Below are 13,458 nucleotides of genomic sequence, written 5' to 3'. Positions count from 1 at the left end.
GTACAGTTTCACCTCCCAGAATACGATACTTAACAAAGCTTTGGAGCTTTCCATCCCTGGACTGATCTCATAGCAGAATTTGGGGAACTGGAGTGCCAGTAGGATGGAGGAATGTGGGGGCTGGGCTTGGGAATTCCTGGGGAGCAAAGAGCTTTCACGGTAACAGATCTGTCACACATCAGGCCATCAAGATTCAATGGTCAGGAGAGTTGGGGTTGTAGTATCAAGCCCCTGGCCTGAGCCTGCTCCCACAACCCATTACTCTGCAGTCTGGAACGCTACCCGCTGGTCCTCTACATTTGGTATAGCTCCAATTCAGGTGGTTGACTTTTGGGGCCCCTCACAGCCTGGCCTACTACCTGTCCCTGTGGCTCCCTATTTGTCCCTATCCCCAGCTCCATACTTGTGCTCATACTGGGTCTTCTGCCTGAATGCTCTTTCCTCCTTGCTGTTTCCTCCTCCTCAAAGAAACTTTCCTAAACCACACTTGAGCCCACGCACCCATCCTCATGAATATTCTTCAGCCCTCCAAATGCTTTCTAGAAGGGCAAAGAGTTGCCAGAACTCTCTTCCTAACTCCAGGCTTGTGCTGTTGGTGCTGGCCCTACCCCATAGAGCCTAACCAGCTTGACTCGGGTGTCTTGTCAATCAAGGGAAAGAATGTAACTCTGTAGTTCTGGGTGGTACCTCAGTTTAGGCTAGGTCTAACTGCTTGTGTGCTTGTGGCTGGGGCAGGAAGTGGGGAACCACTTAGTGGTCGTGGCCTCTGTCTCTTCCTCCCTTGGGCCCTCATGAGGATGAGGCTGTGTAAAACCCAGGTGCTTGTTCAGTGTAGGTCAGTTCACTTACTGTTGGCTGGGGACACTTGCTTGTATTTTCTTCTTTGGAAGAGAGGCTGGGCTTAGGTGGTAGAGGTGACCTTTGACTCAGCCTACTCTCTAGTGTCCACCCTCAGAGGCTCACATTCACTTTTTGCCAGTCCAGGCTGATCCCAGGGGTAGGTAGTGGCACCTTCTGATGGCTAGGTTTTGGTGGTGTTTGCGTGCGTGTGCATGTGCGTGTGTGTGTTGGGGTGGAGGGGGGAGGGCAGAGGGCATATCTCATTGGTGAGTCCCTGGGCTCTTGCAGTAGTTTCCTGGATGCTGGCTCCACTAAGGGGTCTTCTCTGCTCTGCTTGTCCTTCCATAGTGAGGCCTTTGGCCTTGGTGCCTTCTACGAGGAGACGACACGAGAGCTAAATGCCCGGCGGGCTGAGCTCTTGGCTAGGACCCCAGAGGCTGCACGGGAGCCTGTTGAAGATACCTCAGGTGTCATTAAGATGGCTGTCAAGTTTGACAGGTAGGTCTCCAGCTGGGCCAGAGCCACTGCCCTCAACTGGCAGTGTACATGGTTGGCTTCTGTACATGGTTAATGCTAAGTTTAGGGACCCCAAGTCTTCTTGATTGGGATACTTATTCTTATTTTTCAGCATCTCCAAGAAGGCACTTTGAGGAAGATGGTCCCTGAAAGCCCAGGCAGCACTGTCAGGGATGTGCATGTTGTCCCAGGATGACAAAACTTCACCTTTTCTTAGATTGACCCCATCCCACAACTCAGGGTGGGAGGGCTTGTCTCCTGTTCCTGAAAGTCTGTGCATTTTTCCTGGTCCCAAACAGCTAGGTGCCTCCAAGGCATTGGGACCTTTGCCCTCATCTGGCTGTGCAACCTCTGCCCATACCCACTGGCCCATACCAGCCCTGTGGTACCCTCTCTAGTCAGAAGTAGCCCATGATGATTATTGCTTCAGAGTGTGACTCAGCTTTGAGGGAGGTCCTTATCCTTGTCTTCTGCCATCTGGGATCTGAGCCTTTCCCAGGTCCCCAGGCCCATACCAGGAGCCAGTCTTGTCTAGCAAGGGCTTGGGAGGAGAGGACTATGGGCACAGCTGTAGGGCAGTCTGGGGAGAGCTTCCGGTGGGAAGTTGGAATATAGAGCCTTCTACCCTGTCACCGTGTCACAATCCAACTCTGTCTCTGAAATAAGAGTACACTGAGTTCAAGGCAGAAACATCATCCTAATACTCAGGGGACATAATAAGGGTGGATACTGAGCTAGATCTGAGACCATCATGCAGCCACCCATGTTCCCAACCCCCACTCACTCCCTTCTGTCTTGAGAGGCAAACTGAACTTTGTTTCCTTTCTTTTTTTTAAGTAGGTGCCACAGTGAGTGTGGAGCCCAATGGGGGCCTTGAACTCACAACCCTGAGATCAAGACATAAACTGAGATTGAGTCAGACACTTAACTGAGCCACGCAAGAGCCCCTGTACTTTCATTTCTGGCTGTGGAAGGCTGTTTTCTAGGCTAGAGTTCAGAGTGTTGGCAGTTAACTTCATATCCCAATTCCCTAAGCATGCTGAAGCCCATCTTCCCATTAGGTAGAATCCAGGCCACACACGACTGGTGGGACAGAAATGGGAGTTCAGGGGAATAAGTACAGGAGTTCTAAGACAACAGCCTGGTGGTGATGGTAGGTGAGCCTTACTCCTTCCCCTCCTTGCCCCAGGAGAGCATACTCACCCCAGATCACCCCCAAGATGTGCCTGCTGGAATGGTGCCGGAAGGAGAAGTTGGCGCAGCCTGTGTATGACACGGTGAGTTCCTAGCTGTGGCCTGCCCCACCTTCAGTTCTATAGTGCTCCCACTGTTGGTGCCATCACCCCCAACACACCCATAGTTCGTACCCTGAATTCCAGACTGCTTGACTGCAGCCTGGCTTTGCCCTCCAGGGGCATGCAGTGGTTGCTGGTGGCCGGACCAGTTGCTGATATGATAGTCCCTTCCCTGTAACAGTGGGCCCGTTGTCTAATTCTGGCCACTTTCATAAACTGAACTTGAGACCTATGTAAGGGGCCACTGGGGCCAGTCTCTGCCAGTGGTGTTTATTAAATAAGAGTGACTGCTCTGGAAAGGACTAGTTGGCTCACATAGGAAGGATGCTCAAACCTAAGAGTTAGGCAGGCATGTTTTTGGACCAGGCTTCAGCCAATGGGGCACAGAATTGGGCCCCGGACTTGAGGCTCCTTGGTGGAAACTTTAAAACAGTCTTGCTTCACCTTCTTTGGTCTCTATGACCATGTGTTATTAAGGCTGCTCTGTCTCTTCTAGACTGGCCTTCAATCTCTGATCTCCAAGCTTACACCTTTCAGAACTTGTGTCCTCCTCTTCCAGAGTGACTTTTCCAGAATGAATCTGACCTCTGCCTCCTTGTCAAGTCCTCATCCTCTCCCCAGTGCCTTTTGGATCAAGTCCTAGCACCTCAGCACAGAGCACAAAGCTCCCTTCTTGCCTTTCTGCTTCATGTCTCATCCACTCAGCTCTTTGTCCAGCCCTATCACCTGGTCGCTCTGCCAAGTGTACCGTTTCTGCCCCATCCTTGTCCCCTCTCACCCCTTTGCCATCTGGTAATTCCTTCTCATTTTTGGTGACCTGGCCCATCCAGATGTCAGTAGGATCCGGATCCATAGTCACATGCAGCTCAGGGCTCTGATGGCCCTTTGCTTAGGTACATGATTGAACTCCTGACACACTGGAATGTCATTGCTTGTTTATGTCTCTGCCTTTCTTCTTGGCAGATGCACCAGGCACTTCTGCTGGGGAGGAGCATGTGATATGGGTAGCTTTCATTTATCTTATGTGGAAAGTACTTCCCTTTTTCTGTCTTCCACGTGGTCCCTGCAGGTGACCCCCAGGGCTCATTTCTTTTGCCCCCAAGGAGCCATCCCTGTTTCCTTTGCTCTCTTTGCACCAGGTTCAGCGCCCCCTGGATCGCCTCTTCTGCTCTGTTGTGACTGTTGCTGAGCAAAAGTACCAGTCCACCTTGTGGTAAGTTTCCTCATCAGTGGGTTTGGGGCTTGGGATGAGGGGCCTGGCTGAGGAGGGTTTGGGGAGGATGGCATACCTGGCTAGTGGCATCCTGGGCGATGACCCCTTGCCTCAGTTTTGTCAGAATCTTTGGCAAGGGTGTATAAAGTTAGGCCTTCCCTGCTTCCAGTCCTGCAACCAGCCCGCCTGCCTACCTGCCTTATTGCCCCATGCCTTGTCTGCCCAGGGACAAGTCTAAGAAGTTGGCGGAGCAGGCTGCGGCCATCGTCTGTTTGCGGAGCCGCGGCCTCCCTGAGGGTCGGCTGGGTGAAGAGAACCCCTCCTGGCACAAGCGCAAGCGGGAGGCCCCTGACCAAGACCCTGGGGGTCCTGGAGCTCAGGAGCAAGCAGTGCCTGGGGAGCTGTGCAAGAAGCTCTTTGTGGCCTTGGGAAGTGGTGAAGAGAGCCCTCTGGAAGGCTGGTGACCATTGTCCCTATCTTGGTCACTCATCTCAGAAGCCTGGCCATAAGATGTCTGTGGGTATGAACCAGATGCCACTGGACAATTCTCTGTTCCTGACAGGAGTTAGGAGGTCCTTACCTGGGCCATCAGCCTGGAGCACTGGCTAAAGGGTGCCTAAGGTGTATACCTCCTTTGGTGGGTTTGAGGAGCAAGGCCAAGTTCCCAGTGACCTCAGTATTTTCTTTGAAAACGGGAGCTTTTCATGTGGCACCCCCTCAACCTGACATTGCTACAGTGCAATAAAGATACGCCCACCCTTACCCATGGCTGGCTGCTCTAGCCCTGGGCATCTTCACACACATACTCATGGCCTGGCATATTTTTTTTACTCCCACCCTTTATGCACAGCTGGAGCTTCCTAAAAATACCCCTACCCATCCTTCCTCTGGGTGGAAGTGGGGGATGAGGTATCACTTTAATGCTCGCAGGACTTGGGCTGAGCCAGGAAGGCCCAAGAAGCCCATTCTACTGATGGCAAACCTGAGGTACTGCCTATCAGTTGACTTTCATGATGAGAGGTATTATAGAATCTGGGGAACAATTAGGGTATCTGGTGCTCCAGTAAGGGACCATCTCAGGTGAGGGGGGGTGGTTCCTGGGCTTGACCGACCCCCAGCTGGTTGGAGCTCAGACCTGATGAAGTGTCTGCTCCAGACGGGGAACATTGAGCGTATGTGTTGCTGATGCCAGCAGCTTGGGGCCCTGACAATTGCCCACCCACTCCACTGCCTGCCACCAGCCCCCACTATCCCTTGGGCCGGAAGGAAGTGGCAGATTCTCTTTAATTTCCTCTTGGCAGTGAGAAGCAAACAAACGGCTACCACATCTCCTGGGGCCTCCCCCTCTTACTGGGAGGGGCGTTCTGACCAAAGGTCCCTGCCCTGCACCACCCCCGCTTCCTCCACTGTAAACACACTACTTCTCCTCCCCTTTTCCAAGTTCTGTGGGGAGGGGCATTCTCCTCTAGGGCAAGGCCGATTCTCCCTTAGGCCTAGGGTCTGGCCTCACGGCCATTTGGCAGCCCCTGGCCCTGTGGCTTGAGTCAAAGTTCAGGCAGGTGAGGCCTCTCAGTCCTGGAGTTGCCCCTCCCTGCACACTTGTTCTGTATGCAGATAAGGATACCACACTACCAGCCACCTCCCGGAGCCCATTGCTGACCGACATTGGGCAAGTCACTTCTAGTTCTCTTTGGGCCTGAGGGCCCTCCTCTGAGAGGGAGATCTGCTCTCTGCTTGCATGAGGCAGGCTGGAGGATAAATAGGCCTGTGATAGGGCACACTGTGTGGCTAACAGGGTCACTCCATGCTGGGGCTACCCTAGCTTCCCAGACTAATGCTCCAAGAGAAGGAGCTCTGCCCAGGAGACAGGCTGAGACTTGGTACAGTCTCAGCCATCAAGCTTTAGGCACAGTTTCTGATTTTTCTCACCAAAAAACCGTTTCAGTTAAAATGCTCCCTTTGTCTTTCCTCATACCCCAACTGGAACAGGGTGGACACCGAGGCCCCAGTAGACCCCCAGGCATCCTAAGCGCGTCAGGGGCTGTGGAAGGACCCTGTGGTGGGTCAAATACCAGTCTTAAGATCCACTTCTGTAGGGTTGGGTGGTACCCTCAGGCCTCTTTCCCACCAATGTACTGTTCCTGGGGAAGCCCCTTCTCTGATGGGGTCGGTTTATTTCTGGGCTATGAGAAAGGAGAGGCAGGGGTGGAGGTCAGCTGTTAAGATGGGAGGCTGGAGTATGAAAACTTAGAGGGCCCAGGAAAAGCACCAGGGAGAGTGTCATTCACAGGGGAGCAGGTGAGGAGGGGCTTGTGTATGTTCCACGACTGAGGATACCTGGCAAAGATCCTGGCTGGGTTTGCTGGCTCTCAAATGGTCTCACTTTAGCATACCTCAGCGATGCCTGCCCTGGTCTCAGAGTGACCTGCCTAAGACCTGGGACCAACTGGGAGGGCCCAGTCAGATCTGAAAGCTCCACACATTGTTCTCACCATGCCCACCTAAACTCAGGCCACTCTGATGCCCAAACCCCTCTCTGGGCTAGTGTCCATGACACTTATTCATCCATTCCAGCCACCTACACTGAGAGCTTATTAGCTCATCACATTTTGGGAACCCATGGTTTTGAGCCTGAGAGGTAGGGACAAGCAAAGCTGGAAAGGATGGCACGTCTTCCAAAGGCCACAGCAAGAAGACTGGACTTTGTGCACAGAAGAGTGGGGAATCCCTGGTTCCTGCTCAAGACTCTTCCATGGCTCTCCACTGCCCTCTGGATCAAGTCCAAACCCCTTAGCCTAGTATCCGAGAACAAAGTGCTGACCCTGTCTTCTCAGCACCCTGTGCTGACTTCAGCAACCAACTTTCTTCAATTGTAGTTGGCCAGTATTACCTCTGCCCAGATTGGGAGCTGCTCAAGGGCAGTTCTTGTGTCTGCTATAGTCCCTCCTTGGCTTGGGAGTGGGGAGCAGCCACAAAAAAAGAATCCAACAAGCTCGTTGAATGGGATATGTGGCATGGAAAGAACTTTTCTAAACTCTGACTTTCCTCTAAGGTTCCCGTTTCCCCTAATGAACAAAAGGGGGCTGGGCTGGGCTTGCCAGGCCAAGCTGTACCATCCCATGGCTCAGACACCACAGGAAAGTCTTTGACATTGGGGGCTCAGAGCCAGGCCTGTGGCAGCTGATGAAAGTAATGGCTTTCCCCAAATCTCAGGCCTGGCTCACATTCACACAGGAGGAAGACAGGGTGTACAGGGACCCACACGGTCCTGTCCACTAGTCTGGAGTCCTATCTACTGTAGTGGTCCCTTGGCCTCCTGGTTTCACAGGACTCTCAAAGGCTGGAGGCAGGTCAGATGGCCATCCCCTGCCATCCATCTAAAAGAGCTTTCGAGCTGGCCTGAGGAAGAGCTGATAAGGGAGGTCCTGGCTGAGGAAAAGGGTTGGAGAGAGTTCATGTGTGAGTGGGGCAGGCCTCAGTACCAGCCTGCAGAGCTCTTAGCCATGGCTGCCTTTCTTATGAAAGTGGTAACACTCTTCCCGCAGTCAGGGCCCACTGCTGTTCTAGCTCTGATCAATCCAGGTTCGAGTTTTCAGTTTCCTCCAGACCAGAAATCTTCCTAAGACCTAACCCCTTCTAAGTGTTCTCCAGGTGCACATTGGCTGGGAACACAGATGGATTGCGCGCGCGCGCACACACGGTTGCATTTGGTGAACAGGTGAATTTTTCAAGCCATCTCCAGCTCCTGTGTGGTCCCTTCCCAGTGGTGTGGCTGACAGGTTCGGGGTCTCCCTCTTGCAGTCCCCCTAAGCTGCCTAGTTGAGCCCCTAGTTTGGAGGGCAGAAGGGCTAGATAAAGATCTATTTTCTCAATTCAGATGGTAACCTGGGAAGTATGGTGGGGGGGTGGGGGGGGGACTTAGCAGGGGGATGACAACACATCCTGAAATTGTTCATTAGGATGTTTCACCCACACAATACCATGTGCTCCATCTCTTTGACTGTTATTTTCTTCTGCTCCTAATCTCTTCCTCTCCCAGAATTCTAAATATGTAAATTCCTAGCTCTAAATCCTTCCATGGCTCCCTACTGCCCTCAGATAAAAAGTCTAGATACTTTGCAGTGGCCTATAGTACTCTGCCCACTCATCTGGCCTTACCTTTGGCTTCTGCTCACTGCGGGTACTTTTTAAGTTTTTGGAAATCTGTTCGCTGCCTGGAATCATCTTCCTCACCTCTTGGCCATCTTTCCAATTCCTACTTAGTCGTGTGGAGGCCCTGTAACCCCAAGGGATTGTGAACCTTGCTGTAGATCCTGGCACATCCCTAATCTCTTTGTGTAGTGATTATAGACTTGATGGCCTCCTCTCCCCAACCCCTGAAGGGAGACTAATTTATCTCTGTGTCCCTAGGTTCAGCTCAGGTATGTGTACAGAGCACTGGGCAGGAAAGATTTTCTGACTTCAGGGCTGAATCAATCCAAGACAAACATCTCATCTGCCCTGGACATTGCCTGTCCTCCTGACCCAAGGCCTAGTTAGGCCTTCCCTGCGGCTCCCTGGTAGCTCAAGTATCAGTCCATATATTGAGACCTTTCTGCAAAGCATTGTACTTTGTCCTCTTCACCTTTTTGTGGGTGAGTGCCTGGGCTCTTACACCTGCACCCAGGCCTCTGAGACCTAGTGCCCTGGGTTCCTACAGCAATTTGCTTCTAGAGATACTATGCCCTGTGGGATCTGGAGTTAGGGAAGTAGGTCACTGTTACTTCTCCCAGCTCCCAATCCACGTTGCATCTTGAAGGAGCCCTAAGTAAACAAGCCAGGCTCAGCGTCCCCTGGCACGGCCGGCCTCCACCCCAGGCCCAGGAGGAGGCGTCCTGGGTCTCAAGGGAAGACAGGCCGGCTGGGGAGGGACCGAGAGCGAAAAACAGTTTTTCAGATACAGTGTCACTTCCTCTCCATTACCAGCCACTCAGTTTGGGTAGCGGGCCCTCCTGCTTTCACGGATGTGCACTGGGATGCTGAGATCATAGGCCCGTGAGTGGTGCGAGTTCAGGACAGGCTTTCTGGTTCAGTCGGCTTCGACTTCCAGCAACGGATTGACCTTGCCCGTGGGGCTTTGCCGAGGCCTCGAATGCGCCGGCTGTCCTCCAGGGAGCAGCTGCCAGCTCGGAGGGGCAGACAAAGGCGCAGCCTGCGGGCGCGGGCGCGGGCCCCGCCCCGAGGGGGTGGGTCTGCATTGTTGAGCTGAGACCCGGGACTCCTAACGCTGCGCAGGTCTCCTCCCGCTCCGCCCTAACCTAGCTGGAGCCTCGGCCCGGCCCTGCCTTCCCTAGACTCCGCCATTAGGGTCGGGGTGGCGGGATGGGCGAGTGAATGGCGTTGACGTAACCCTCTCCGGCCCCGACACATTCGTCCAGCCCAGCCATCAGAGTAACATTTCAGCCGCCCGTCACCGAACCCAGAACCCCACTCGACGTGAGCTCTGCCCAATAAGGAAAGGGATCTTCGGTTGGCGGGCGGATTGGATTGCACTCAACCCTATTAGAGGGCCCCGGTTTAGAAGTTGAGGCGAGAATAACGGCCGAACTACAACTCCCAAGAGGTAGTGGGGCTTCTCCGGCTCTCCGTCTGCACGTGACTTCCTTCTCCCCGAGAGGGAATCACGCGGTAGGCGGGTGATGGGGGCGGAGCCATTGGGCTGGCAGGCGCGCCAGTGGCCTATAGGCAGCACGGTCCGATGGGCGCGCGGCCGGGGGCGGGGCTAGGCGTGCTACACGGCGCGGCAACGCGCTGGCGGCGGCGGCGGCTGTTGGGGGGCGGGGAATATCGGCTAAGGCGACCGTGGCGGCTTAGGCACCAGCGACAGGCTGTGGCGGCGGCTCCTGCCTGGTGCGGCTCGGCGTGCGTCCAGCTCTCGAGTTTGGAACGGAACGCTCGGTGTCACGGTCTCGCCCGGAAACTTCGCCGCGGAGCCGCGACCTCCTGGCCCGCGCGGCCCGGCATGAAGCGGCGCTGAAGAGCTGCTGCCGCCGCCTCCGTCGCCGCCGCCGCCAGAGGAGGAGCCGCTGCACCCCGGGCCACGCCGATGACTACTGCAAACTGTGGCGCCCACGACGAGCTCGACTTCAAACTCGTCTTTGGCGAGGACGGGGCGCCGGCGCCGCCGCCCTCGGGCTCGCGGCCTGCAGGTGGGTGCCGGGCCGGGCGGGACCAAGGACCGTCCCCTGCTCTCCTGGTTCGCTCGAGCTCGCCCCTTCCCTGGTCCCTGGGTTGTCCCGGGATTGGTAACGCCGTGTGTGTGTGTGTGTGTGTGTGTGTGCGCGCGCGTGCGCGTGCGGTGAGTGAAGGCGGATTTAAATCGCTGAAGAGGTGTGTGGGTCGCAGCGACGTGGAAGTAGCCGCGGGCTTGGCTGGGAGCGGACTAGGGGAACTCGACTCCGGGACGGCTGTGCCAGTGGACGCCTGCGGTTTGGAGGCCGAGGGTCGGGGCCGTTGCCCAGGTGGCGTCTGGTTGTCGCTGCTTTGCCAGCGTGGTGCGGAGAAAGCTGTCCCTGTGAAGTATAAGCGCACTTGGCTTGTCATCTAACCCAGGTTTTAAACATTTTTTTTTTTTTTAATTTGAAGGGGGCACATTCTTGAGGTGTAGGAGTTCTCAAAGATTCTTGCACTTGTCCGCTTAAATCTACTTTGTTAGGAGAGTAATGCCATCGCGCTAACACTTGTGCAAGTTTATGGCCCACATTTAATTCGAAGTGTAACTATAACGGGACTTGACTGAAAACTGGATTTCTTTTCTTGAGCAAAGCGTTTCGGAAGGTTAAAAAAAAGAAAAAGGTGAGGTGCCTTGTTCATAATTCTAGAAAGTTCTGGAAGTCAATTTTTATTTTAATCAAAAGCTCACCTCAGAAGATGTTTTAAAGGAGATTGTGAATTGCGAAGGTTGGGCACCATAATGCTTGGAGGTCAGACCAATCAGGAAACAGAAAACAGGATGGCTGGGGACTTCGAGCTCTCCTGTGACCTGGTTTGGAATACTCTGGTTTAAGTTCAGTTTCCCTATTGCATATGCAGGCGAATTTCAAAAGAGAGGTGGATAAGACTAATCCCTATTTATTCTTTCTGGGTATTAGGTGAATTACTTCATGATCACATTGGTGTTCCTCGGACGACTAATTGTAGCTTTGCGTTGAAAAACATCTGAAAACATAACTCAAAAATATATCTGAACGTGAAGCTAAAGGATTTCTTTGTGGACTATTTTTAGTCTATGTATGTTGTCTTTTAAACATAGTAATTTGTAATAGTTAATTTGTTGCTTGCGTTTATTTCAACTCCACTGACGTTATTTGAGCACCCATTAGGTTGAAGATACTGTTAGGTACTTTGTAGTGTTGTGTTGCATGCAGAAAAGGACTGAGGCCCCTCAAGGAGCTTGGGAAATGGGGGGCGGGGGGGACACATAACCCAAATAATTACGTTCCCAGGCAGACTGAGGGGTGGTGTGTTTGTTATAAGTAGAAATGGGAAAAGTGGCATTTGTGCAGAGAGTAGTGCTGAATTGTGTATTTAGATTATTGAGATTTAATGAGTTTTAGTGAGCATTTTTATGTCTGTAGGCTTTTATTTAGCACGGACTTGATTAGAGCATGTTATATACTAAATTCATGATCAATAAAGGAGTATCCTCACGTAAGTAGGAATTCTAAAATATTGGATAACATTTAAAAGCTATGAGAGCAGCATTTTAAGAAGTGATTTTTGCCGTAAAACCCCCAAAACCATTTTGGTATTAAAATGGGTTCCGAAGGAGGTAAGGTTTGAAACTTGACCTGTAACTGAAACTCCCAAATTTAAACTTGAGCAGTTGTATTTGAGAAAAAGTCAATTTTCTTAAAATGAGCAATTCAGTGGCATCTAGTGCATTGACGGTGTTGTGCAACCACTCCTATCTAGTTCCAAAACATTTTCATCACTCCAGAAGGAAACCTCAAACCTATTTAAGTAGTTGTTCCTCATTCTCCCTTGTCCCCTCCCACTCCCTGGCTGCCCAATCCCTAATCTGGGATTTGTGTGGATTTACCAATTCTGGTTATTTCATGTAAATGGGATCATACAAATGTGAGCTTTTGTTTGGCTTCTTTCACTTAGCATAGTATGTCATGGTTCATCCATGTTGAATACATCATTACTTCATTTGTTTCTATAGCTGAATAATTTTCTTGTATATATACCCCAATTTATCCATTCCTCCTCTGATGGACATTTGGCTATTTCTTCTACCTTTGGTTATTGTGAATAGCATAGCAGGTGATTTAAAAGTTCTATTGAGAAGGTTATGTTATATATTCAAAATTATTTGTTCAGAAAATTAGTTTCCATAAGCATGATTATGAGTGTAGTTGAAGGAACTAAGTGGATTAACTGACATGGCTTTAGGATGGTAGTAATATGCAGTGAAATGAGCTACGAGAATAAAATAGCTTGATAGAATTAAGATCAGCATGGGATTATATCAGTGTGTTTACTTGTTTTTGGATTTGAAGGTTCCATGAAGGCAGGGATAGTGTCTATATCTTATTCATAGTTGTATTATCAGTGCCTAGCACGGTACCTTTAACCTAAGAGGACACTGTTTGTTGAATTAATGAATATATACCGCTTATGTTTTGAGTCAGTACTTATTTTTTTTGTGGTAGAGGAAGTTGGTGAGACTTGTTTCAGTTCTTTGACTTTTATTGGTCAGTCCCATAAGACAGCAGATCTTGGTAATTTGGGGCTGCAGGTTTTCCATCTCAAGAATTTGAGAGTGCTTGTATCACATGTACATTTCCATACAGAAGATTTTTGAAAAATATTTGGAGAAAGGGATAATGGATGGGAACTGAAGATAAGCTGAGAAGCTGAATTAATGTCCTAAGATCAAGCTTGTTATAGTACAAATTAGATGTTTTGATACTTGATAATGTTGGATACATTTCTGACTGGGGTTATTTTATTTTTTTAAAGATTTTATTTATTTATTAGAGAGAGCATGAGCGGGAGCGGGGTGGGGTGAGCAGCAGAGGGATAGAGAGAAGCCCACTCATCATTGAGCAGGGAGGCCGATCTGGGGCTCAATCTCAGGATCTGGGATCATGATCTGAGCTGAAGGCAGATACTTAGGTGACTGAGCCACCTAGGTGCCTCATGACTGACTTTTTAAAAGATTATTGCTTAGCAAGGTGTTTTGAAAATTTTCCATTAAAGAAAATTTAAGATCCTGGAGTCCCTAGCTATAAGGACAGTGTTAGTTCAGTTAAAACTGAATCAAACTATTTTTAAATTTTCTCTTAATACCTTGCTTCAAAATGAAGGTAAACTTCAATAGTAAATACAGTTTTAAATTGGTGTTTAATGTGTTTCACTAACACTATTTGCCATTATAAAGGGCAGCTTCTGGTGCTTTATTTGAGGGTACTGATTGTGTATCTCTAGTTTAGTTTGATGTTATAATAATCTTTTCAAATTTAAAGTTTCACTCTCAGGGTTGGTACATTATTAAATATTGACTTTTTAATTCTGAGTGAAGTCACTGGGAGAAGTGTGTGCTGTATA

The 13,458-nt window shown here is 50.7% G+C and overlaps 2 protein-coding genes across 11 annotated transcripts in view; both read left to right on the top strand.

Annotated features, from left to right (window-relative positions):
• Positions 1 to 4,667, top strand: part of DUS2 (dihydrouridine synthase 2) — a 50,108-nt gene extending 45,441 nt beyond the window's left edge. For all 9 annotated transcript variants that reach the window (XM_026011548.2, XM_026011543.2, XM_072731646.1 and 6 more), the window contains 4 exons: positions 1,189 to 1,338; positions 2,546 to 2,633; positions 3,791 to 3,864; positions 4,091 to 4,667. In XM_026011548.2, coding sequence (XP_025867333.1) covers positions 1,189 to 1,338; positions 2,546 to 2,633; positions 3,791 to 3,864; positions 4,091 to 4,328 — 550 coding nt within the window. In that variant the 3' untranslated portion in view covers positions 4,329 to 4,667. The remainder of the gene's footprint in view (positions 1 to 1,188; positions 1,339 to 2,545; positions 2,634 to 3,790; positions 3,865 to 4,090) is intronic.
• A 4,267-nt stretch (positions 4,668 to 8,934) lies between these two features.
• The window catches only part of NFATC3 (nuclear factor of activated T cells 3), a 137,720-nt gene continuing 133,196 nt past the window's right edge, over positions 8,935 to 13,458 (top strand). For both annotated transcript variants that reach the window (XM_026011549.2, XM_026011550.2), the window contains exon 1: positions 8,935 to 10,052. In XM_026011549.2, the coding sequence (XP_025867334.1) occupies positions 9,950 to 10,052 (103 nt within the window). In that variant the 5' untranslated portion in view covers positions 8,935 to 9,949. The remainder of the gene's footprint in view (positions 10,053 to 13,458) is intronic.

The sequence above is a fragment of the Vulpes vulpes genome, chromosome 12, assembly GCF_048418805.1.
Source record: "Vulpes vulpes isolate BD-2025 chromosome 12, VulVul3, whole genome shotgun sequence".
NCBI lineage: Eukaryota > Metazoa > Chordata > Mammalia > Carnivora > Canidae > Vulpes > Vulpes vulpes.
Note: the sequence above shows the minus strand (reverse complement) of the source record. Positions and strands in the feature narration are given on the sequence as shown.